Raw genomic sequence first — 24,926 nt, 5'->3', positions numbered from 1 at the left:
ATTTAAAATGTTTTTCAACAATGTTACGTTATCGCTAGAACAAAATGCAGGTTTCAAAGATTACATGGTATGTTGCAGGTAACCCGTGCCATTTTACAACCAGAACACAGTCCTGCCTCAGACAGCTGTCAAACACAAGGGATGGTAGAAATCCAGCAGGAACAGGGAGGATCTCTGTGACAGTCGAGTTCACCTGCAGGACGATTTATTAAAACACTGACAAACACAGATTCTGACTGTTTGTGAAAACCACGGGCATCAAATGATGTGGGGGACAGGGCTACAGCAGCAAACACAGAGGTACACAAAGAACAAAATGACATTCAGTATTTACTTCCAGATGTTCTTTTATTGTACAGGAGGCTCCTCGGCGCCCTCTGGTGAGGCATTGGGGTCCAAGAAGTCTGGGTGCTGTAGTTCCTTTAAATATTTTGGCGGGGTGAGGATGTGGGTGGCGCCTACAGGAAACAAAATTCTCAAAGCTCAGCAAGTGCTGGATGAAAGCTTGTTAATAACGTGAGACACAAACAAATACTCTGCAAAGGTTTTACTGAAAAGTCACAAATGCTCGAGTGTCCACAGAGGTCAGTGTTTCTACACCAAACAACCAGGTGATGTTTCAGATTCAGAGGACACAGCAGAGCCTGGATCGGATCAGAGCGCTTTTGATAAAAATGAGTCGCAAGAGTTTTAAAAATACTTTAAAGTGTATTTTGTCCAGTGCTAGCTGTCAGCCTCATAGTATGGTACGGATTTCAAAATCCTAAATTACTTCTTAACATTCACAAGATTCTGAGAAAACTTGACCTCTGACCTTGAGGTGGAGATTAGTGCGATTCAAACTAATCTAAGACTTCTAGAAGATGCAGCTGTGGCATGAATTTCAAAATCACCTCGTTCTAAGTTCAGTTATAGGGATGCTAAAGATGAGTAGTACTCTCTGTGTTGAGCAAACCAATTCGCCTGTATAAAACATGTGCATTGCCCCTTAACAGATGACCCAATTCTCCTATAAGTATTCTCAGTCAAATCAACTCACCAATCAAAGCCTCCCACTTGCCATTGGCCTGGGTGACCTCATACACGCAGCGCATCTCACTGTATGTCATGCCTCCAATGATGAAGACGATTATCCGGGGCCCTGTCTTCACCTCTGTGGGGCCCCTGTTCTTGTGCCAGTTACCATAGCGAGCACTGTATGATGAGTAACAGACAAACATTTATGCCAAAGTCCTGAGAGTTTTACACATGTATACGTAGACCCTTTGAAACAACGATAGTGGCAATCAGCTTCTTATTTTGTATCACCTGAAATGTGTATTTAGCTACACACCTTGATGGAGCACTGGCTTTGGCAGATGCTTGTCGCTGGGAAATATACGGGTATTGCTTGGGATCAAGTTTGTCTTCAATTGCATCCTGTGGGAAGACATGCAAGTAGCAACAATTTGTAACTGTACCAATTGTAACCCAAAATACTGTTTAACACATTTGTTTCCTAAATACTGACACAAAGCAACAGCAGATGGAAAGTACCTCCATGAGATCCTTGACAAAAGGGGTCCACCTGGAGAGCTGGTAGGTTTGCTCACTGATCCGTTCCTTGCGATCAGGCTTCTTGGTTTTCTTGGTGGTGCCCTGTGAACAAATGCTCTTTTCAACTAAAGTGTTTTTACTGTTGACACATGAGCACCAAAAAATGACTTTTGTTCAGCCCAAAAACATTACTATTCTTTAAAATGTTCATACTTTTTAAGGTACTCTTAATAAACGGCTATCATAGTTGACCTATTTCTCCTTAATTTAAAAAAAGTCATTCTGCAGACCGTCCTGTAGGCCCACCACCTGCAGGAGGTGTCATAGGGGTCGGGTGCAATGTGCGCCCTGGTGATCCAAACCTCAGCTACCTGAGTCGGCTATCGGGACATGGACCGCCACGCCTCTGGTGGGGAAGGAACCTGAGTGACTTTGTACAATAAATGTGGCCACAGACCTGATGTGATATGATTACACTCAGATAACGAGAGCAGCTGAGGTGTCAATTGACCAGATGAATCTGGTGGCGGGGAAGGATGCTGAACAGACCCGACACACCCAAACATGATCTCTGGAACATCTGACCCTGTTCCAGAGATCTTCAACTTCCACCTCCAGCAGAACTTTGGCAGCTTTCCAAGGGAGGCTGGGAACCATGTTCTCCATCTTCATTGCCGAGGCAGCTGCAAGGAGCTTCATGCTTGTCCCCGAACCACATGGTGGATACTGGAGGTGAAGGAAGCATCAAGCTGAAGATCATAAGCTGATTGCGTCGCTCAGTGCACTAGGCCAGATGAGGAAAAATCTGTTTCTAACTCCAGCTTGTTGCTGCGGTGAATCACCTGTAAACTGAGTCAAACAGGCTCTCGTCCACACCGTCCTCATTCATAAAGTCCTTTACAAAACCGAACATTAGAGCAAACAGCTGGATTTTCCCATTTGAGTGCAGCCGAACAAACAATGAAGGGCCAAAAAAGTGGACAGCATATCCTTGGTTTTAACATAAAGCTCATTGTTGCAGCCAGGGGCAGCACAAAAGTGATCCTTTTAAACAGATTTTCAGTCCCCTTGATTTCCACTGAGTTATCAGTTCTGTCACTAGTTAGCCAACATAAACTAATGCAAATCCAATCCGGTGACGTAACGTTATGTACTGACATCATTCTGATGTAAATAAACCTTTATATGTGTTTCATGTCCTCTTTAAACATCTCCTTGGTAGCCAGGCCTAAGGGGTGGACGAGGTTTCCTAGAAAGCTCTGGATGTTGTAGGGCATTGTTGGCTCCCACACCTCTGACATGTCATGTGGAGATCTGAAGCAGTGCCACTGGATTGGCAGACTGAGATGGTGGTTTTCATTTTTAACAAGGGGGGACCAGTCGGTGAGCTTCAACTACCAGAGGATCACGATACTCAGACACTATGCCAGGGTGCCGGAGAGTTCATCCTGCAGGGGATGGTTGGGAATGTAGGGTGTCTGGCTCATTGCTATGGGCCATTCGGTCCCTGCATAACCATTCCTGGAGCTTGGTCCACATTGCCAGCAGTAAGTTGGACTCATTCCTGGTGCGTGTTGGACTTTGCCAGCAGTTTTATTCATACTTTTTATGGATCGAATTACTTTGCCAGGTGGTGGACGGTTGCACTTTGGTGGCCTCAGAAGCTCATCTCTGTTTTTTGCAGATGATGTGGCTTTGTTGACTTCACTGGATAGTTCGCAGTCGAGTGTGAAGTGGTGGGAAGGAGAATCAGCACCTCCAAGTCTGAGGCCATGGTCCTTAGCTGCAAAAACGTGGAGTGCCTTTTGCAAGTCGGGGTCCAAATGGGAACACAGCTGCAGTGATCTGGGCACCGCATTGGTCCATCGTGGTAAAGAGAGAGCTGAGCACAAAAGCAAAGCTCTTGATTTACCAGTCGAGTTACGTCCCTACCATCATGAGTTCTGGGTAGTGACCAAAAGCATGAGACTGTAGTTACAAATGTCAGAAACTGTTGGCCTCTTTGTTAGCGATACGGTGAGGAATTCAGCCATCCGAGATTGGCAGTCAAAGTAGTTCAGGGATCTGGCAAGGATGCCTCCTTGGAGAGGTGTTTTAGGTATGTCCCACCAGAAGGGGGCAAGAGCAGACCCAGGCCAGCTCTGTTCTAGGATGCCCTCTGGACCCAGTGGAGGTGGTGAGTGACAGGAGAACGGCGGCTAAGCTGTCATCCCTGTTGGACAACGTCTCCCACCCCATGCAGCAGACTGTGACAGCACTGAGCAGCTCCTTCAGTGGGAGACTGCGGCACCCACGGTGTGGGACGGAGAGATTTCGCAGGTCTTTCCTCCCCACTGCTGTCAGACTCCATAATAAAGACTTTAACTGATCAAGCACACACATCCATACATATGCAATAACACTAAGTGCAATAATCCTTTCTGTCATCGTTGTATTTTTACTCAGTTGTATATAGTATTTGTATTTGTATTCTATTTTTATCTTATTGTATATTTATTTTATTTTATTCTACTGTATATAGTATTTTATTTTATTCTATTCTGTACAGTTGTGTACTGTATTTATTCTTATTGTATTCTAATTTTTGCCTCATAACTTTTGCACTGTCCACTTCCTGCTGTGACAAAACAAATTTCCCACGTGTGGGACTAATAAAGGTTATCTTATCTTATCTTATCTTAAATCTCTGTGTTCCACTGGATAGGCTGGATGAATTGGAGATTCAGATTCTTTTGACTAAATAAATTAATATTCAGTGGTCTTATCTTTGCAGCATTGAGACATTTTGATGCAGGAAGCTGCAGTAGTAACATTTCCAAATGCTTTTAGCTTTTATTTGTTTGTTATTTATTTTTGGGGGGGGGGGGGGGGGGGGGGTCATGTTAAATGAGCTGATGAGGTTGTTGGCAGATTTGCTCACCTCAGAGATAATGGGAACACCCATGTGGGCCATGTTGGAAATGATGTCACTGTCCTCCGGTGGGATGTTAGCATGCTGCAGGAGCTTACACAGGTTCTCCTCAGTCACACCTGACACACACAGTGAGACACACAAATGCATGCAGTACAAATACCCGGTCCAAACATGCAATTCACACGCATGGGAACATGCATGTTTAGAAAAAAAGAATGAATTGACAAAAGAAAATAAATCAAAACCTGAGAATACACGTATGAAAAATTAAACTGTAGCAATAGGACACTGTCTAAGGATAAAACTGAAAGACTGGTAGTGGGCTGCCCGTCTTTCATTTGCAGGTGATCCGATAGATAAAAACTAAAAACAGGATGACGGTGGATATCTGACCATTCTTAAGGAAGATGTAGAGCAGGATGATGCGGATCTTGTCGGACACATTGACATTGGCATCCAGCAGAATGGGGACAATGAGCCTCATGGGATCCTTGATCTTCTCACCTTCTGCATCTGTTCCCATCGCGAGATCCTTCAAAATAATGGAGAACATTATTAGAGTGGTTTCTTGCTGCAATTAATGCCAGTCACTGGTTAACACAGTAACAGGAGACTAAGGTCACAATTCTAAGCTGTATTTCATTTGTAGTCTACTAAAAGTGATGTCACAGGAAATGTTAGAGAATTAAAATTTTTAAAAGTGATTCAATGATAAACAGGAGAGGAGTCTAATGAGTTTAAACGGGCCTTATCTTTAATTACGCTAACATACCTGAAAATACAGTGTTAAAAAAGTTACACTGAGTGGACAGGGCAGAAATGAATGAATAAATGGATGCAGCATAAACTAAGAACAATAATACTATGGAAAAAAAAATGTCACTATACAGGGTAGAAGAGACAGATAGACCCAGCATCTAGTAGCCATCCAGTGCAGACATCCAAAAAAGAATCTCAAGCATAAAGAGTCGAACACCACCGGGCCCTGACATGATTCATGTCTGGCTAAAGAAGCTAACTGCACTGCATGAGCATCTGGTAGCACATCTGGCTTACCAAGGAGCTACAGTGCAGAAGCCACAGGGATCCTCGGTAACAAGGCAGCAGACTGTGCTGGCAGCTGGCTGCGCCAGAGCAGACTGAGCCCCGGGCCCAGAGACCCGAGATCCAAGGGGCCTCCACACCCTGGAAGGGGTCTGACTGAGCCAAGGTCCCGCCAAGCAGCTGCCAAGAGTGAACCAGTACACACCCGAGCACCCAGCCTCGGACACCAAGAACCACCAACGCACCAGTGGGTGGGGGCATCAGACACTGGCAGGGAGTGTGGTGGGGGAAAATAGGCCCCCCACCTGTCGGGGCCTGAGATGTTCTCAGAGGTGGAGTCTAACCCTTGACCTGACACATAAACTTAGACAAACAGACACACACAGACACAAACATGCACACATATAGGAATACTCAGCACTCAGCCAACATGGAGACACAGACATGAACACTGTACACACACTCACACTCCTCCAAACATACTCTGTACTCCCAGATCCAGGCACCATCTCCCCCAGAGGGGCAATCTGTGCCAGACCCAGGAGATGCTTCCCTGTCCTCTGGGGTGGAGATGAGCAGACCGCCCCCGGTACTGCAGCAGCAGGGAAGCCCAACAGCCCAGACCCCGACCAGGATATCTTAATAGATTATTTATCAGAGTTAGTCTCAGAGAATAACAAAATAGCAACCAGGTTTTTTTAGTCTGGCGGCCCAACAGAAGTGTGTAACATCCGGTGTCTTCTGGAAAACATATAAGTCTTTTATACTCTGACAACATAGTTAGTAATTTGTAAATACCTAAAAAAATGTGTTGATGGATCAGAAAACACAACACAAAGCCAGAGTGTTAATGAAACTGGACCAGCTGCTGCAGAGGCCACACCTATGGTTCTGCTTCTGCATCCCTGATTAATGAACTCACCTCATCAAAGAGACAAGACAGAAAGAAACTACACTGAAGCAAGTCCAGGAGCATTTAGCAGTTAAACAGAGAGAAACTGACCAACTGGAACAACAGTTGGAAGACGAGGCGATCCAAAGAGTGAAAATGTGTCAAAGACTGGATCAATATTGCAAGAAAAGGAATAATTGACATAAGAAATGCTGGAACATCAGATAGCAGAGAAGAACAGAGAAACCACCAAGACCAAGGTGAGGTCTGGACAAATATTGGTAAGATCTATGGATCTGGAGGCTGAGATACAGCAATCAGTAGCAGAATCAACACCAGCCAAACCCACCTGCTCCAGCAACGTGGGGGAACGCCTCCAAACCAGCGCAATGTGCATCGACGCCAAATATCATGGCGAGATATAGATTAGATTAGATTAGATTAGATTAGATAGAACTTTATTAATCCCTCGGGTGGGTTCCTCTGGGAAATTCGATTTCCAAAAAAGCACAGCACCGACAGAAGTTACAGAGTTACAGAATATTATATATATATATATATATATATATATATATATATATATATATATATATATATATATATATATATATATATATATATATATATATATATATATATATATATATATATATATATATATATGTCAGTGGCTTCTATCTCCTCCTTTGGCCAGCCTATTACCCCAGCAGGGTACCTGATCACGGGCAGGGCGTATGTGTTGATGGCCCGGATCTTGTTCTTACCATTCAGCTGACTCCTCAGGACTTGCCTGACCCTCTGCAGGTACTTGGTGGTTGCAGCCTTTCTAGCGGCCTCTTCATGGTTCCCATTTGCCATTGCCTTCATGGAAGGACAGGCCCCTGCACGGTATGTACCACCGGCAGATAGAGGAGGTGGCTGATATCCAGAAATCCTACCAGTGGCTGGACAAAGCTGGACTGAAAGACAGCACAGAGGCACTAATCATGGCAGCACAAGAACAAGCTCTGAGTACAAGATCCATAGAGGCTGGGGTCTATCACACCAGGCAAGACCCCAGGTGCAGGCTGTGTAAAGATGCCCCAGAGACAATCCAGCACATAACAGCAGGGTGCAAGATGCTAGCAGGCAAGGCATACATGGAACGCCATAACCAAGTGGCCGGCATAGTGTACAGGAACATCTGTGCCGAGTATAACCTGGAAGTCCCGAGGTCAAAATGGGAGATGCCCCCAAGGGTGGTGGAGAATGACCGAGCTAAGATCCTGTGGGACTTCCAGATACAGACGGACAAAATGGTGGTGGCTAACCAACCGGACATAGTGGTGGTAGACAAACAGAAGAAGACGGCCGTAGTGATCGATGTAGCGGTTCCGAATGACAGCAATATCAGGAAGAAGGAACACGAGAAGCTGGAGAAATACCAAGGGCTCAGAGAAGAGCTCGAGAGGATGTGGAGGGTGAAGGTAACGGTGGTCCCCGTGGTAATCGGAGCACTAGGTGCGGTGACTCCCAAGCTAGGCGAGTGGCTCCAGCAGATCCCGGGAATAACATCGGAGATCTCTGTCCAGAAGAGCGCAGTCCTGGGAACAGCTAAGATACTGCGCAGGACCCTCAAGCTCCCAGGCCTCTGGTAGAGGACCCGAGCTTGAAGGATAAACCGCCCGCAGGGGCGTGCTGGGTGTTATATATATATATATATATATATATATATATATATATATATATATACACACACACACACACACATATATATAAATACAGAGACAATATAAATAAAATATACGAAGGGGATAAATAGAATAAATAGGAATAAAAATAAAAATACAAGTGAATTGCACATTTCAAGTATTGAGTCTATTGCACCGTTGACTATTTACAAAAGTATTGCACAAAAGGTATTGTACAGTGAGGTGAAGAGGCACTACAGCTTAGTTGTTCCCCCCTCCTTTGTCCTCCTGTTTCCCCTCCCTCTCCCCTCCAGAGAGGAGTTAAACAGTCTGATGGCGTGTGGGACAAAGGAGTTTTTAAGTCTGTTAGTTCTTGTCTTTGGGAGAAGCAGCCTGTCACTGAACAGACTCTTCTGGTTGTTTATGGCCGTGTGCAGAGGATGCCCAGCATTGTCCATAATGTCCAGCAGTTTCTTTAATGTCCTTTTCTCTGCCACTGTCACCAGAGTGTCCAGCTTCATGCCGACCACAGAGCTAGCCTTCCTGATCAGTTTCTCCAGCCTGCATGAGTCCTTCTTTGCTGTGCTGCTCCCCCAGCACACCACAGCATAGAAAAGTACTCCAGCAACCACCGACTGGTAAAACATCCTCAGGAGCTTCCTGCAGATGTTAAAAGACCTCAGCCTCCTGAGGAAGTACAGTCGGCTTTGGGCTTTTTTATACAGGTGCTCTGTGTTGCATGACCAGTCCAGTTTATTGTCCACCCACAGCCCGAGGTACTTGCACTTGTTGACCACCTCCACCTCCTCCCCCTCTATCTGAACCGGCAGTGGACCTGCTCTAGACCTCCCAAAGTCCACAACCAGTTCCTTAGTCTTTGAGGTGTTGAGTTGCAGGTGGTTTGTGTGACTCCATGCGACAAAGTTCCTCACCAGACTTCTGTACTCCTCTTCCTGATCATCCCAGATACACCCCATGATGGCCGTGTCATCTGCAAACTTCTGAATGTGGCATAATTCAGAGTTGTAGCAGAAGTCAGAGGTGTACAGGGTGAAGAGAAGAGGGGACAGCACAGTTCCCTGTGGTGCTCCTGTGCTGCTGACCACTGTGTCAGACGTGATGTCCTTCAGCCTGACGTACTGTGGTCTGTCGGTGAGGTAGTCGGAGATCCAGGCCACCAGGCAGGGGTCCACCTCCATCCTGTTCAGTTTTTCCTGAAGCATACAGGGCCGGATGGTATTAAAGGCACTGGAAAAGTCAAGAAACAGGATCCTGACCGTGCCTTTTCCCCCATCCAGGTGTGAGTGGGCTCTGTGTAGGAGGTACAGGATGGCATCCTCCACTCCGACACCCGCCTTGTATGCAAACTGTAGTGGGTCCTGGGCATGTTGTACCTGTGGTCGGAGGAGGTTGAGGAAGAGCCGCTCTAGAGTCTTCATAAGATGTGACGTCAGTGCCACCGGTCGGAAGTCATTCAGCTCATTGGGCCGGTTCTTTTTGGGGACCGGGACGATGCAGGATGTCTTCCAGAGGGCGGGCACTCTCCCCAGTCGCAGACTGAAGTTGAAGACTCGTTGTAGCGGCTCCCCAAGTTCAGCAGCACACGCCTTTAGCATCCTAGGACACACCTTGTCTGGGCCTGCTGCCTTTCTGGGGCGAAGCTTCCTCAGTTGCCTCCTGACCTGATCCACTGTGACACTGGGAGATGTTTGGGAGGAGGGGAGGGGGGGAGATGTCTTGCTGCTGAGAGAGGGATTGGAGGAGGGGGGTGTCATGGTGTCAGGAAGGGGGGGAAGCGAGGGAGGTAGGAGAGTGGGGAGAGGACTCTGTAGTGAAGGTGAGGGTGAGGGGGTTGTGGGCTGGTCAAACCTGTTGAAGAAGTTGTTGAGTTCGTTTGCCTTCTCCACAGTCCCCCCCACTGTGCTTTTCTTGGTGTTGTGGCCTGTGATGGTTTTCACACCATTCCAGACCTCCCTCATATTGTTCCTCTCCAACTTCTGCTCCACCTTCCTCCTGTAGGTGTCCTTTGCTTCCCTCAGGCAGCGTTTCACCTCCCGCTGTGCTGCCTTCATCTCCTCCTTCACTTTGCTCCTGAAAGCCTTCTTCTTCATGTTGAGGACAGCTTTGACTTCCTGTGTTACCCACGGTTTGTTATTTGTTATATACGGACCCAAAAGAGATCAAGGGGCACACCTGTTCTACAGAGCATGTATACGAACAGTAATACATGCGGAGAAAGAGGACATTAGCAGAGAGAGTGTCCAACAACATGACGAGGTGCCCAGTACTAGTGATGGTAAATTCGATTCTTTTTACTGAATCGAGTTTGAATGAGTCACTCACCAAAGTGAATCGGGTTTTTTGAGTCACTGAGTCAGTTGACCAGAGAGTGCAACAAATGTACATTTTCACTCAAACTTAATTTGTTTCTCTTTTCATGTAAATCCTACAGCTAAGATGAGTGATTGAAGAAGAAAAACAACTATTTTTATAGAGCAAAAAAGAGCAAATAAAATTAAGATTTCTAAAGAGAACATTTATTTTATTTTATTATTTAAGTATTTTCCTTTTTTCTCATCTAAATGTCCACTGAGCTGTATGCCAGGGGGCGGTAATGCTCCTTAACATTGGTTGCCAACCAAGAAGAAGAAGAAGCTGTGAGCCAGGAGGGAGGGGGTGAGTAGCTCAAATGTGCTGCTAGCATGTTAGCAGAGCGATGCTACTGTGAACTGAGGAGCAATTGTCTTGATGTGAGCTTCTGCTCAGGGTTTTTTCTTCCAGTTCAGAGCAGAAATGTTTCTGTTAAGAAACTGGCTGTTTTTCCCCCCCCACAATTTTAATTATAAGCTAGATATATTTGTACTAATGGAATTAGTTTGCTAACAGCCACAGGGATGAGTCAGTGAGTCAGTTGGGTTTGTGAATCGTGATTCACGAGTCAGTAAAGTGATTCTCGAGCATTGAACGATTCGTTCATGATTCGCACATCACTACCCAGTGCTGGATGGGACAACGTACAACATGGCAGCTGGAACAACCTTCAGAGAACATGTTTGTGCTGTTTTGTTGTATTTGCATTGAACAGCATGCAAATGTTGGAGAGTGACAGTGATGACCTTCACACTGAACATTAATTCTGCTTAACATTGTGCAGCTTTAGGAAATGCAGAAATCCTCTTTTTTAATTTGTTCCATTTCATTTGTTTTTCTCTTTTCCTCTTTTAAACTAAGTGATTGTGATTTTGTGTAAAAAGAAGTGGATTTCAATTCGTGGAGAATAAATGAACGAGAGTCATTTGTGTTAAATATCAGCCTATTTATTAGTTCTGATCTTGTCATAATGTTTTTACCTCAATCATTCAACTGATACTGATTTCCCAGGATTAATGAAGATGCGTTGCATACTTCTCCCATATTACTCCAGCCTTGCTGTTCTGTTCTCATGTTGTTCCCCTGCCACCTTGGATGGTTAAGTGGAGAATATCTGGTTTAAACTCCTGGCTTACTTGGCAATGCCCAGAGAGACGATGGGCGAAAGATCGCCTCAAAGTTTCAGAAGAAAGAATACTCGAGTGTCACAGAGCTGTTAAAGCTGAAAACCCTTTTTTTCAACCCTCATGTCCAATAATAGCGACAAACCACACTTTCTTTTTAGCTAACATTTTGGCTAACATTAGAATTTGTTTGATGATGTCATACATTTAAGTGTGAGAAATATGCAAAGAAATGAGGAAGGGGACAAATATTTTGTCACGGCACTCTAAATGCTCCCAGCGGTCACACTGAAACAAGACCCTGAGGCCTGTTCCCTCAGTGTTGACAGATCCAACAGAGTTTTGATGATTTACCTGTTCCACACGGCAAAGTTTGTCCACGGTGCCCTGGTAGCGGTTCATACAGTCCTCAGCCAGGTGGAGGTGGGTTGAATACTGAGCAGGAGAGAGAGAGAGAGAGAGAGACGCTGCCAGTCAGGCTGACAAAGTGACCACCATCAGATCTAAACTTTATTAAATTTTAATAATAATCTTAATATTTTCTACATAACGCTTCTAAATGAGCTTGTTTCCTCGTGCTGTTTGTCATGAAGTGTCAGAACCAAATGTGTTGTGGATTATCCACACATCTCTACATCAATATAGTTCACAGCTATAAACAAATTCAACACATTAAACAAAATATTCTCATATGGACTGAGAATAAAAAGACAAAAACTTTATAATAATTTATGCTTATGCTGAGGGGAAAGCAGCACGTTGTATGTATGTATGTACTTCATAGCAGAAGAAGCTGCTGCTAATGTTTTCTTTTGGTTTCTGTCATGTCTGCAGTATAATTCTACAACATCATGATTTCACATTAAATGTGACCACAATTTTGAATAATGAGGTAAACATATACGCAGATTCAGTATTCCATGAACGCTGTTGTCTGTTGTGACTTTAGCTCCTACCTTGCTGAGCTCTTTCTGATACTGAGGCATCTTCTTCAGCATCTGCGAGAGTTCCTTCATGGTGGTCTGAAAGACAATGAGACACCTGCAGTGAATAAAATGTCTTCATTCATTGGCTCACTGGGTATGAAAGATTCTTTCAACAACAACATCAGCTACAAATGATGCTACACAACTAAAACAATAAACCAAATGCTTTTACTGTTTTATTCTCCACTGACTGAACAATGTTTTGAATACATTTATCTGCTTTTTACCCTCATAAGGACCAGGATCATGTTTTTATTCACTTATATGACTTATTATCTGCACCTTCATTTAAATGTCTTCCATAAAGGAGTACAAAGCCTTTCATATCCCAAATATCAATATTTAATTGATTGTAATATTAATATATAATTTTATCATATTTACTGTAATGTTATATTAATAGAATAATTTTGAAGAACTTCAGTTTGATGAGTTTTTGAGGTTTTGTTTGTCCTGTAGGCTGAGCAGATGTTTAAAGGAGTCGTCGGTAGAATTCTGTATATTTAAAAAGAGAAAAAACATTTTTTTAAGGCAGCCAGTGATTGAAACACCAAAGATTTGTACAGTAGTATCAGCCAAAACAGGCAATATCCCACTACAGGCAAGACAGGCTATTCAATTGTATTTTTATAGGACCAAATCAAGCACCTCAAGGTGATTTATACTGTAAGATAAAGAGCCCACAACAATGCAAAGCAAACAGAGAAAACCGCAACAATCACATGACCCCCTCTGAGCAAGCATTTGGGCAACAGTGAGGAAAAACCTCCACCAGAACCAGGCCACGGGAGGGGAGGCCACCAGTGCATCACGTGAAGGTGACGCAGTGCTATAAGGTCACCAAGATAAGGTGGGGCGTGGTAGCTTTCATGTGATGAGAAGGATCTGAAGTTTGATTCTGGATTTGACAGGGAGCCGATGAAGAGGAGCTAATATGGGAGAAACATACAGTCTCTTTCTAGTCCCTGCCATTATTCTTACTGGAATCAATGCAGACACTGGAAATCCCTCAGTCCTTGCTACATAAGCACAACTGAGAGTGAACGATCATCTTGGCTGTTGGTAACAACAGGGCTGGACTGGTAATCTGGAGCTTGTGGGTCAATATCATTTTTGTTTTCTTTTTTGATAAAGCCTACATGCCGGCTGGAAGAGCGCACTGGCACCATGGGTGCATGAAGCAAGAACGTACTGAGGAAGACTAGTTTTGCGTCATTTAAAGTGGAATGTCCTGATGCCCCTGAGTCCTGTGGTTGAGAGCGAGGGCTCAGCTGACTGTCCTCTTTTGCTGCTAACAACGAGCCAAACTGCACGAGAACACACTGATGTGACACTAATGTCACAGCACCATACTGATCAGTGTTATTTATGCTGGAGAGCTAGTTAGCTAACATTATTACTGACAGCCAAAATGCTTGTTCACCCTCATTTTTGCTGCTGGACCTAATGAGGAATGACGGGTTTCAGGTATCTGCGCAAGAAGTGTTGCAAAAGCCAAAGCACGCAAATTCATGAATTTGTCAGTAGAGAGGTTGCAATCAAGCAGGTGTAAATCCACAATGGATCAGGAAACATTGTTCATTTTGACAGTAATGTTGAAACAGTTTGAGGATAAAGTTGAACTTGTCATTTTAAGTCAACTCCCAGTGCAGCTACACACTCTGCACATGCCTCGTGTTGTTGGGTCAGTGAGACAGCTCGATCACCTGTCTCATTGTGTCTTTTGATGTAACATGCATCTTAGCCATCGCCATGACTACACCCACTGCCTTCTGATTGAATGCATGTTTCTGCAACATCCTTATACCACACAACCCTACTTTACAACACACTCGTGTTTAGTAGTAGTAGAAGCACAATTTCACCAACTAACTTACACAAGGCAGCCATTGGAGCTGAATTGCAATAACAACTCCTTTTATCTCCATATTGACTTAATATAAATATTATTTCAAGTTTGATCTACAAAATTTGGAGTTTATTTGCAAAATAAACCATAACTTTTTTTTTCTGAATGTGTCTAATACTCCTTAGTAGAGTAATATGTAACCCATATCAACTACTGCCTGTCACATGACCCACGTCAGCTGATTTGAGGTCCCTCTTCTGATTGGCTCCTTTCACGTCGCGGCAACTCTGAAAACCGGCTGTGGCTGTGAGCTTATGGCATTTAGAGCGGTATTGGAAAACACAGCGTTTTCTCTCCTCAATTCATCTTTAAACTTTAAACTCAGCGGTAAGTGTCCTTAATATCTTTCAACCTTTGGTTGTCAGTAACCAGCCGATCGTTTTCACGATTAAAAAATGACTTTGTGCGGCAGCGTTCCCACCGCGAGCAGAACTCCGGTTCATAAACTGCTGTTTTTGAACACTTTTGTTTACTTAAGCATTTTAATGGGCTTACTTTGAAACAAAGTGCGATTGAATGATTATTGTTATGTGTTGCCTTGAATTCGGCTATGCTGTCTGTTAGACAGTTGTTTTCCTTTATTGTTGTTTTTGTATTGTTTGTAGCGAACGCTACTGGACTGTATAGATTAAGCTACGTAGCCAAGATGATTAATGATTTAACTGTTGTACATTGATGATGATTTATGATTTGCATTGTTACCTAGACTTGCAGAAGAATATATTTGTTTACCGGTAAACTGAATTGAACTTGATGTGCTAATGGACGTTTTTCTGACCTACAGGTCAGGTTTTTTTTCCCCCCCTTTGAATTGATCTTCTTCATATTGAAGTGGCGAGCCGGTAGGACCATCCTTTGTTTTCCCCTCTTTTCCCCCACTTAGCCGTCTTTGGATTACGGACATATTTCCCCATTGTATGAAGCTGGACCCTAAGGAGGAATACCTTAAAAGTGAACTTTAAAAAGAAAAGGACCAAAAAAAAAAGGACTCTTAGCAAAAGGACTCTTGCACAGAAAAATCACAGCATTGATTTATTATTTAATTGTGGACATTTACGTTGTGTGTTGTGTTAATTATTTTTGTTCCCCTTTCCCCTATTTATTCAATATATTTTTGGTACAAGACATTGCAGTTTTTGGTCTCATCATTCACACCATCTAGGCTCCATAAAGAACTATTTCTTCTGCGCGTCAGTCAGTAAATTCATCCATTGCCATAAACTAGTCCTTAAATAACTTAGCGTTACAAATAGTTGCGAGTAAAGTACAAGTTTACAGCTCAGTTTATTGCGTACACATCGATATATGTTTGTGAATATTTTTCCAGTAACTGAAAATCCTATTTGAAGCGGCAGGCATTAGCTGCAGGACTGAGAGGAGGCAGAATAAACCAAAAGTGGCTTTAATGCTGATTTCAAAGAACAAAAGTTTCCAATTATGGATAAAAAATGAAGATTTTGTGCACATTAACAGAGGCTTCTTAGTGTGCTGTGCTTCTTACAGAGACACACAGAACAAATACCTTTCATCTACAAAGACAACAGACTCACTAGTGTGAATGAAAGGTTATTAGTCATTAATAATGCTGACTTTTGATGACTAGCTCGATAACTCGACATACGGGGCGACCGTGGCTCAGGGGGTTGGGAAGCGTATCTGTAACCGGAAGGTCGCCGGTTCGATCCCTGGGCTCTCTGTCCTGGTCGTTGTGTCGTTGGGCAAGACACTTTACCCTACTTGCCTACTGGTGTCGGCCAGAGGGGCCGATGGCGCGATATGGCAGCCTCGCTTCTGTCAGTCTGCCCCAGGGCAGCTGTGGCTACAACTGTAGCTGCCTCCACCAGTGTGTGAATGTGAGAGTGAATGAATAGTGGCATTGTAAAGCGCTTTGGGTGCCTTGAAAAGCGCTATATAAATCCAATCCATTATTATTATTATTATTATTATTATTATTATTATTATTATTATTATTATTATTATATGAACTGTCTGAGAATCTTTGAGAATTTAGTGATTGGTGGTAGGAAGTGACTGAGATGAGTGAACAAATGTATGGTCATGTTGTTTTCACTGTAACTATGTGAAGGACGAACAGAGGATCCAGAAAGCCGAACACAGAGACACGCCGTGGCCTTTACCTTTTCTCCAGTGTTCATCTTTTTGCTGGCAGAGAATTCCTTTAGTGAGCGAGTCACAGCTCTGTGCATAGTGAGACACAAAGAGGACACGTAAAAGAAAAAGTTCTCAGTATCCTGAGCAAGCACGTTAGTGACAGCAGGGACCGGTCCTTTGTTTGACTGCATTTGTGAGCAGGAGGTGAAAGCCACTTACGTCGACACCTCAGCGATGTGCTTATGTCTCAGACTCAGCCACAGATCGTCATCCTCGTCCAGCACTACCTCCTTCATCCTGGTTTCTCCCATCCCGCTGGTCTCAAACCTCACAGACACGTGTTAACAGACTGCTTGATTTTCACATTGTCGCTATTATTTCTATTTGTGTGACCCAAACCTTCAGTCATAACATTAAAAAATGCATGTGGCAGGTGTCAGACCTCCTTTAGTAGCATCTCTACCTGTAAACATCATCCTCGACTCCCAGTAAGTCGTAGGCCATGGCTTGCAGTGTGAGCTCATGCAGGAGAGGTGACACGGGGTCAAAGCCTCGGTCCAGAATGAGCAGCTGAGTGCGAGACTTGTCGGGACCCTGGAGGCACCAGAGCATATAGAAAACACTGCTTTAACATGTAACACACGTCTTTCTTCCAACAGCAATCAGTTTAACCTTTGGAAGAACTGAAGCAGCTTAGTTATCGCCCCAAGAACAATGGAGCCCACAGACAGACCATAACGTCTGTTTCATCCTCTGTGGATGGTTACCCACTCAACAGTGACGTAGTCGATGCTTAATCATGGGAGCAGTCCAGCTGATCTCCCCCAACACTGAAAACTAAAACTACAGCTGAGTGAAAATCTATTTACTATGTGAGTTTATTCTTTTCTTACTTAACTCTAATTAACACGTGTAACAGCTGTACAGTTTTTAATGCAGCTTGTAAAAGAACTAATGATCGATAAAAGCAACCTGGATGTTATGGCAGATTAGAGCTGGGTACGATTTATTACAAATCCCATTGTGTGTAATTTCCTCTGTTTTTCTCTTGTTTCAGAAATGTCCACATGTTTACCATAATCTGGTTCTTCCATTCATTATCTAGTCATTTCACTTCATTACCTCTCCCAAGGTGGGGTCATCAGCTTTGTAGCCATCCAACTTCTCCTGAAGCATCTGAGCCAGAACTGCACAGTCTTTGTAGTCCCTAATCCAAACACACACAGGTATTCATTTATCCAGGTATTAGTTCATGCACATTTTAAAAATCAAACAGCATGGAAGCGACAGCCAGGAAGAAAACATTTGGCTTATTTAGAAATAAGAGAAATCATCCAGAAATCAGATTCTAATAAAACAGTGTTGGCAAGAAGAAGACGGTCATCCAAATTCAAGCTGTTAAAAGCAAGATAGAGGAGGGGGCCGGGCATCTCAGACAGGAACCACAAGAAATACACAAAAACCCACAGTGTGATTCCTCCAGGAGGTAGGACAGCTCAGTGGGATGGAATAAGGATATCCTTGACAGGAATATCAACACATATCCCAGTCAGCAGATACTCAACTGAAATAATAGGCTGACAACAGAAGGATATTGATGTCACTTTCTCCACAATGCATGGAGGGTTCCACCCAAAATTACAGCATCACGTGGCTTTACAAGCAACGGAAAGACGCCAGCCTAAAGGACAACACAGAAGCTCTGATCAAGGCAGCACAAGAACAGATCCAGATAGAGACAGGAGTCTATCACAGGCGGCCTGCAGACAGCCTGGTACATGATAGCAGGACGGGACGATGCAAGCTGAGTCAGCACTTGGATCAAGCAAGTGGACTACGAGAACATTTGTGCCGCATACATCCAAACTGCAAGAGTAGCTCCAGCATTTTCCAGGAACAAAATTAGACCTATGTCCAGAAGAGAACAGTGTCTTCTGCTAAACTGCTAAACCTCAGAACAACACAAAGCCCTCAGGCCTCTTTGTCTTCTGGTAGAGTTTGCTTTGAGAAAGATGTGCACACCACCCTGTCCAGAAAGCAGAGACTGAAGTCTGATGGTTCACCTCCGATCATGTCTGAGGGGAAAAGGCCTTAACATCCAGCCTGTTATGTTAAAAGTCTAAATGTGCTTTTGCTAATAATGAAACATCTTCATTCTTGATCAGAGATGCAATCAAAGTACAAGTGTGATTAATGTGTTAGAATAGAAATGAGTGTGTGCGTAGACATGATCTAGACTTAAACGTGTGTGTGTGTGTGTGTGTGTGTGTGTGTGTGAGATGGGAGCAGTATGGAGCATATTATGACACACACACATACACAGAAAAATCTTGTAAAGTGCATCATACAAAGACAGAAAATGAAATGAAGTGATATTAAAGTTTAGATTTTAAACTTTGTTTCAAATCATGTTTGTTGAAAAGTCAGAGAGAGGATGCTGAGGAGCTGCTGGATATCAGGACATCAGGTCATTATGTGTCAACAACGGTGAACGGGTGTCACAGAGGGACTAAGGTCATCTCGAATGATGTAATGTTCAGAAGGTCAAAAGTGCTGTGCAGAGGAGATAAGTCGTTCTTCCCATTCTTTTCTACAATATAAGTCAGGTCAGGAGATTGGAAATAAGAAGCTGGAATGTGAAGCACAGACCACACCAGAGGGATCAACCACAAACTGTGACGCTGCAAATTGGTTTTGATGGTTTTACTCGATTTTTCTCTGCTCATTTGTGCCATGTTGGATTTCCACTGTATTCCTGGGGGATTGAATTTCCAAGGAATGCTGCTAGATAAGTGAATCTTTAGATCTGGTTGTGCTTGTCCTCTCCAAGCATTTTCCTCACAAAGATCAGAACAAAGTTAGCATAGGCTTGTAGCAGGCTGATAAGTATAAGTGCTTTGCTGCTGCTAAAGCTACAGTCTGCTACATTCAAAGTCTGCACTGTTGACATTCTCCAGTTGTATTCCACCAGCACTGAGCCTGCTCAGGGCTCCTGATTTTTAATCAGAGGAGACATGGTAGACACCCAGAGGAGAGAGGCAGTTAGTACTGGGCGAATCCCCGTTGGCTCCATCCAAACCCTGCAGACCTACTGGGGCAGACCCACAGGATCAGAGATCACCACTTTTTAAATAGAAAGCCAATTCAGTCTTTAAAAAAATCAAAAGGAGCTCACCCTCTGTATCGAACTCCTGGATACTCTTTCAGCGTGGCACAGAGGGTGGCAATCTGTTCAGCACAACGCTCCAACATGTTATTCTTCACGTCAGCCTTGAAGGGACTGTAGAAGTCCTGGAAAGCATCCACTTTATCCAGGGAGAAGACCTGACGACAGAAAACAGTACAAAGACGACACACAGTTGTATAGTTTCCCATCTGCACCACAACACTGGATTTTAGACGCAGCAATACTCGATTGAAGTGCAGGGATTCAGCTTTAATCGAACTGAATTTCAGCATTAAGTAATTAAAGCCATTTCTTTACATAGTGCTCAGTTTTCACAGGCTCAGAAATAACTGGACAATAACTGGGCTGACTATTTGATTGAATATTTAATATTGTAAAGTGGTATACAGAGGCAACACTACAGGATACATCCTCAACACCTCCCATGTGCACAGTGTTTCAGTGTTACAGCAGTTCCCAGTTTAATGCAGGCCTGAGTCTGGGTGGTTACTGGTGGTCTTATATAATCCTGAAATCAAACTGGTACCTTGTGAACCTTGTGCAAAGCTGATTCGTCTCCTTCTACTCATTAATAATGCAACGTTCTTAAATCTGGTCATAAATGTGTTACATGGTTTCAGCACAATCAGTTTTCTTCTCACTTTCTTGCAACATGAAAAGTCAACTTGTAGCTCAGTTCAATAAATCGTGGAAAGACAGCTGAGATTTTACTGACTATTCATTCATCTGTATTCAAATTATACAAACACAAAGATCTCAAAACACTCAATAAGAATATTGTTACCCATCAGTCATGACTGATGGTGGCCAGGATCTTACCTGAGACTCATAGGGCAGGAAGGCTATGTGGATCTCAGTCAAGGCCTTCATCGCTTTAGAAGCGCGGGATTTGGTCAAGAGTCCAAACAAAGAGTCTGGGATTGCTGCAAGCAAAGACAAACATATTGGTTTACTTAGAGAAACTGTAGGTTTTACAGAGTAAGAATTAAATGTTTCATTTATTTTATCTGCTTGGCTCAACATGGTGTTTATGGTTCTGGATTCTGTTTCCTTTTCTGTCCAAAATACACATTTGAACAAAGGAGTGATTTTGGGGTTTTTTTGAGTGAAAATTGTAAATAACTTCAGCCGCATTAAATCAGTCTTAGATAAAAGTATAATTAAGCACGTGTAGTTTTTCTGTCCATATTTACAGTAGTAATGGGCAGCTTATCAAAGTCAAACAGAGGAATACAAATATAGAAATTATTAAAACAAAATACAGCCAAAGATAAAACACGTCATATTAATATGGATTAGGAAAGAGATGTCTCTCACGTTCAGATGACTGAATACTTTGACTTCTGTCAAACATGTGACATTTGGAGCTCGCGTGTCTTTGAGTTACAGTAAACAAAGTTCACCCTGCTGTCAGGGTCACGTCCTTAATAAAGTGGCAATAAAAAGAAACACTTAACCTTTTAAGGCTTTCATGACCACATTGTAGATGGCTCTGTTCAGTCAGAACTGGGACCCGCCTGCTCCCCGTTCTCACTAACTGGTGCTATGACTAATATGAAACATTACCAGTGGATGTGTTGAGTCTCAAAGACTTATAACAGCCACGTTTGGTCCATGGCAAATTATTAAAATTTGCTTGACACCACAGACAGATTTAATGGAAATGGTCAGTAGTTCAGACTGACCAGCTCTTAAGTTCCAAACAATGATTCCAATAAAATCCAGAGGAGGAGTTTGGAACGGTCTAATGCCTGGAAATGGTCAAATCAGCCCCATAAAGTTGTCAATTTAAGTTTATGCGTCATTCACCATAAACGATGCTAAAGACCTACTTCATTAATTAGGTGTTGTTATGGAGCCATGTTGCAATGACCATGTCTGAGTTTAATAAAACATTTCCACCAGACCTGTGTCTGTGTGTGCAAACTGTCATGAAATTTGCAGAATGTGTCTGCCTTTAAAAACATAACTCACTTTGTAACATAGTACTGAAGCAGATAAAGGGAAGAAAAGCCTGCACTGCTGTGGAGGTCTTTTATTCATTCAGCTTTCACAGGCGAGAAAAAACAACATGCTGCTGTGGAAGCTGGGCAGACATTACACATGCACAAAACCTAAAACACTCCAAAGGAATGGAAAAAAAGCCAAAAGCACAACCAAAGTCATTTAACACAGTGAAATACTGTGATAGAGACATGCATGATTGGAAATATGTGGAGCATCTGTAGCTGTTTGGGGACCAGGATGTGTTCAGGGGCCCTGTTGTTGTCGTCTCACTCTGACTGTAACCCCTCTGACCAAGTTTGGATAAAGACTCTTTTCCTGTTTTTTTCAAATTAAATTCCTTTTTTGAAAAGCAAATGTAGGCGTACTAAATTCACGTGGATTTGCACGAGTTAAATGACTGTAACTTTGCCCACTTGTCTACAAAGCACCGCTGCAGTGTGGCGTGTTGGACTTTATTAAAATGTGTTTTCAGTATTGTATGATCTAGAGCTGGGCGATATGAGATTTTTTCATATCACGATATGTTTTTTTCATTTCAGGCGATAACGATATCTATCACGATATCAGCCAAATAACTATATTTGTAAGATTTAAATGTGCCGTTGCTCACAAGTAAAATGTGAAATAATCAGCAGCTTGTTTTTAAATATTTATTTCCCATAATAAGTTCAACAGGGTAGATGTACTTAAGGAACATGAGACTTTTTCAGATAAATAAAGGCAAATATTGCAAACTACACAAAAGGCAGCCGCTAAAGCGTTTAAGTTTCAAAATAGAACAAATGAAACAGACTAAATTGTCAATTCCACTTAGAAACAAAATATTAATTCTAAAAATAAATCTTAGTTTGTTTTACAGAAGAACAGACAAAACTGACTAACTTTTGTCAATATCAAATAAACTGAGAACTAAAAGGAAATTCTCAATCTCTCCTTGTTGTATAGCTGAGCTTTTCAAACAGTTTTAACAGTTACTTTAGTCTGACAAAAGCCGAATGACGAATTAGCGCTTCCAGTCAGAGACTGAGGCTACGTCCACACGTACACGGGTATTTTTGAAAACGGAGATTTTCCGTTTTCGTTTTAAAAAATAATCTCGTCCACACATAAAGGCAGAAATGAAGGAAAACGCTGCTATGAACATGCCAAAGCAGCAGGTGGCGCTAGATTCCTAACCGTGCCGAAATGTTGGCCAATCAGAAGTCTAGAAGCCTCGGTGGGAAAAAGTAAACAAAGCTGGGGCATAGAAGCAGAACCGAGTCGTATGTGTGGAGGGACAGTAACTGTGTGTATATGTAAGCATTTAAACACTGCAGAGAGTAGAATTAACAGTATTGTAGAAATTCATTTCACCGAAACAATAACGTGGCGCACAGTGTGACGCATGCACCAGTTTATTGTATTTCCAGACTTGCTTTCGGCACAATTTACAGTGCACGCTACTCTGTTTTTTGTCAGACTTGAAATAGCCGAAATACCTTCAAACTACGGAACTTCTATGGCTCTTCCGTTCGACAATCTCTCCGGCATTGGAACCATCATCTGTTTTCTCTTCGGTCACGCTCGGTTGATTTTTCTAGTCGGCACACTCATTTCCTCCATTACCCGCTGGCTGCTTCCCAAACAAACACACGTGCGGCTTGGCACTTGTGCTGTACGTAACAAGTCACGCGACGTGACGCTGCGGCTGTGATTGGTTCGGCTCTGCGCTACTTAATTTGGATTGGCTGACCTTTTTTTTTTTTTTTTTAAGAGAACAAGAGCGGCGAGGTCTATCGCGATAGCTTAATTTCTCTATCGAGTAAAAGTTATATCGCGATACATATCGTTATCGTTCTATCGCCCAGCTCTAGTATGATCTACTATTTTGGACTAGCAGTGGTATTTATTAGTCATAGTGACTCCTCAAAGAGCCTATTTTGCACTATTAAAAGCTGCTAATTATTTTACATTTTGTAAAACTTAAAATTTTAGGATATTTTACTTTCAGTTACATTTATTCAGTTGTATTTATCTCCCAATGGAAAAAAGAAAGACAAAACAGCATCATCCAGCCAGTAACAGCTGTGAAACTATACTGACAGATGAAAAAATACAGAAACCAAAGACACCTGTGAAGATTTTTAAATACAGTAAACGTGCTTCGAGTTAAAGAGAGTAGTGATCCTGATATGGTCTTAACCTCGTTATATAAAGTGTCCTGAGACCACATGTGTTATGACTTGGAATTATATAAATAAAACTAAATCGTGTATGTTGTGGGTGTGATTTTGGTCTACTCACTGTCAGTGAAGAAGACGTGGGCGGCTTTGTACCTCGGAGTCCGAGGGTCTCTGAAGTCCTCAATCACACCCTCGACAGACTGAAAGAGCAAAGACGAACAGACTAATAATTCATTGCTACATTGTTGAGTGAGTTACATATCACTGAAAGCAAACATCAAACTAAATGTATTGTAGTAAAGGATTCAAATCAAAGGAAAGTGTCGTTTCTAATTTGATGGACAAACATTTGCAATGAAGAAAATCACATAATGAGGCTGTAGAGCAGAGGTGTCCAGCTCCAGTCCTCGAGAGCTGCCGTCCTGCAGCTTTTAGATGCATCGCTGCTCCAACCAGCTGAATCAATGGTTATCAAGTTTGACAAAGGCCTGGTAACAAGCCACCCATTTGATTCAGGTGTGTCGGAGCAAGGATGCGTCTAAAAGCTGCAGGACAGCAGCTCTCAAGGACTGCAGCTGGACGCCCCTGCTGTAGAGGAACTGCTTTATTTACCTCGTCTGAGGGTGTGATCAGGTAGATGGCCTCCATGCTGGGCAGAGGTTCACGCCGCTTTGTTATATCTTCGACAACTGAAGTGGATAAAGAGCAAGGTCAGTGCGTTCATCAGGCTGGTTAAAGTCTCATATCCCAATATAAGACACTTATCATCCCAACAACGATATATAATCACAAATCAAAAAATGACATGGCAACATGACATTTGGTTGTTTAGGAAGAGGGGGAAGATTTAGGAGTGACGTGTTGTCTTGTGTAGTTAGTGTGTAGTGTTGTGGATAGTTTTGTGTTGTGTGTCAGAACAATGAGGTGACTGCTGTCTCCAGATAGAAACAGGAGTGATGCACCTGCTGCTGTCAGACCTGCAGGTATCAGGCTGTGATGTTGTACCTATAATT

At 42.9% G+C, this 24,926-nt stretch overlaps 1 protein-coding gene across 1 annotated transcript in view; it reads right to left on the bottom strand.

Annotated features, from left to right (window-relative positions):
• Positions 1 to 348: 348 nt before the first annotated feature.
• Positions 349 to 24,926, bottom strand: part of stxbp1b (syntaxin binding protein 1b) — a 32,144-nt gene continuing 7,566 nt past the window's right edge. Inside the window, exons 4-19 of the mRNA XM_085367686.1 lie at positions 24,526 to 24,602; positions 24,035 to 24,113; positions 20,564 to 20,667; positions 19,733 to 19,881; positions 17,680 to 17,764; positions 17,021 to 17,151; positions 16,777 to 16,884; positions 16,584 to 16,644; positions 12,507 to 12,572; positions 11,905 to 11,985; positions 4,844 to 4,982; positions 4,457 to 4,566; positions 1,537 to 1,638; positions 1,334 to 1,419; positions 1,040 to 1,194; positions 349 to 458 (exon numbers count right to left, since the gene is read on the bottom strand). Coding sequence (XP_085223812.1) covers positions 349 to 458; positions 1,040 to 1,194; positions 1,334 to 1,419; positions 1,537 to 1,638; positions 4,457 to 4,566; positions 4,844 to 4,982; positions 11,905 to 11,985; positions 12,507 to 12,572; positions 16,584 to 16,644; positions 16,777 to 16,884; positions 17,021 to 17,151; positions 17,680 to 17,764; positions 19,733 to 19,881; positions 20,564 to 20,667; positions 24,035 to 24,113; positions 24,526 to 24,602 — 1,643 coding nt within the window. The remainder of the gene's footprint in view (positions 459 to 1,039; positions 1,195 to 1,333; positions 1,420 to 1,536; positions 1,639 to 4,456; positions 4,567 to 4,843; positions 4,983 to 11,904; positions 11,986 to 12,506; positions 12,573 to 16,583; positions 16,645 to 16,776; positions 16,885 to 17,020; positions 17,152 to 17,679; positions 17,765 to 19,732; positions 19,882 to 20,563; positions 20,668 to 24,034; positions 24,114 to 24,525; positions 24,603 to 24,926) is intronic.

This window comes from Diplotaxodon limnothrissa, linkage group LG12 (genome assembly GCF_057381915.1).
Source record: "Diplotaxodon limnothrissa isolate DT_005_m linkage group LG12, D_limnothrissa_male_GT1.1, whole genome shotgun sequence".
In the NCBI taxonomy this organism is placed as follows: Eukaryota; Metazoa; Chordata; class Actinopteri; order Cichliformes; family Cichlidae; genus Diplotaxodon; species Diplotaxodon limnothrissa.
The sequence above is the reverse complement of the archived record's forward strand: the minus strand, read 5'-3'. Positions and strand labels throughout refer to the sequence as shown.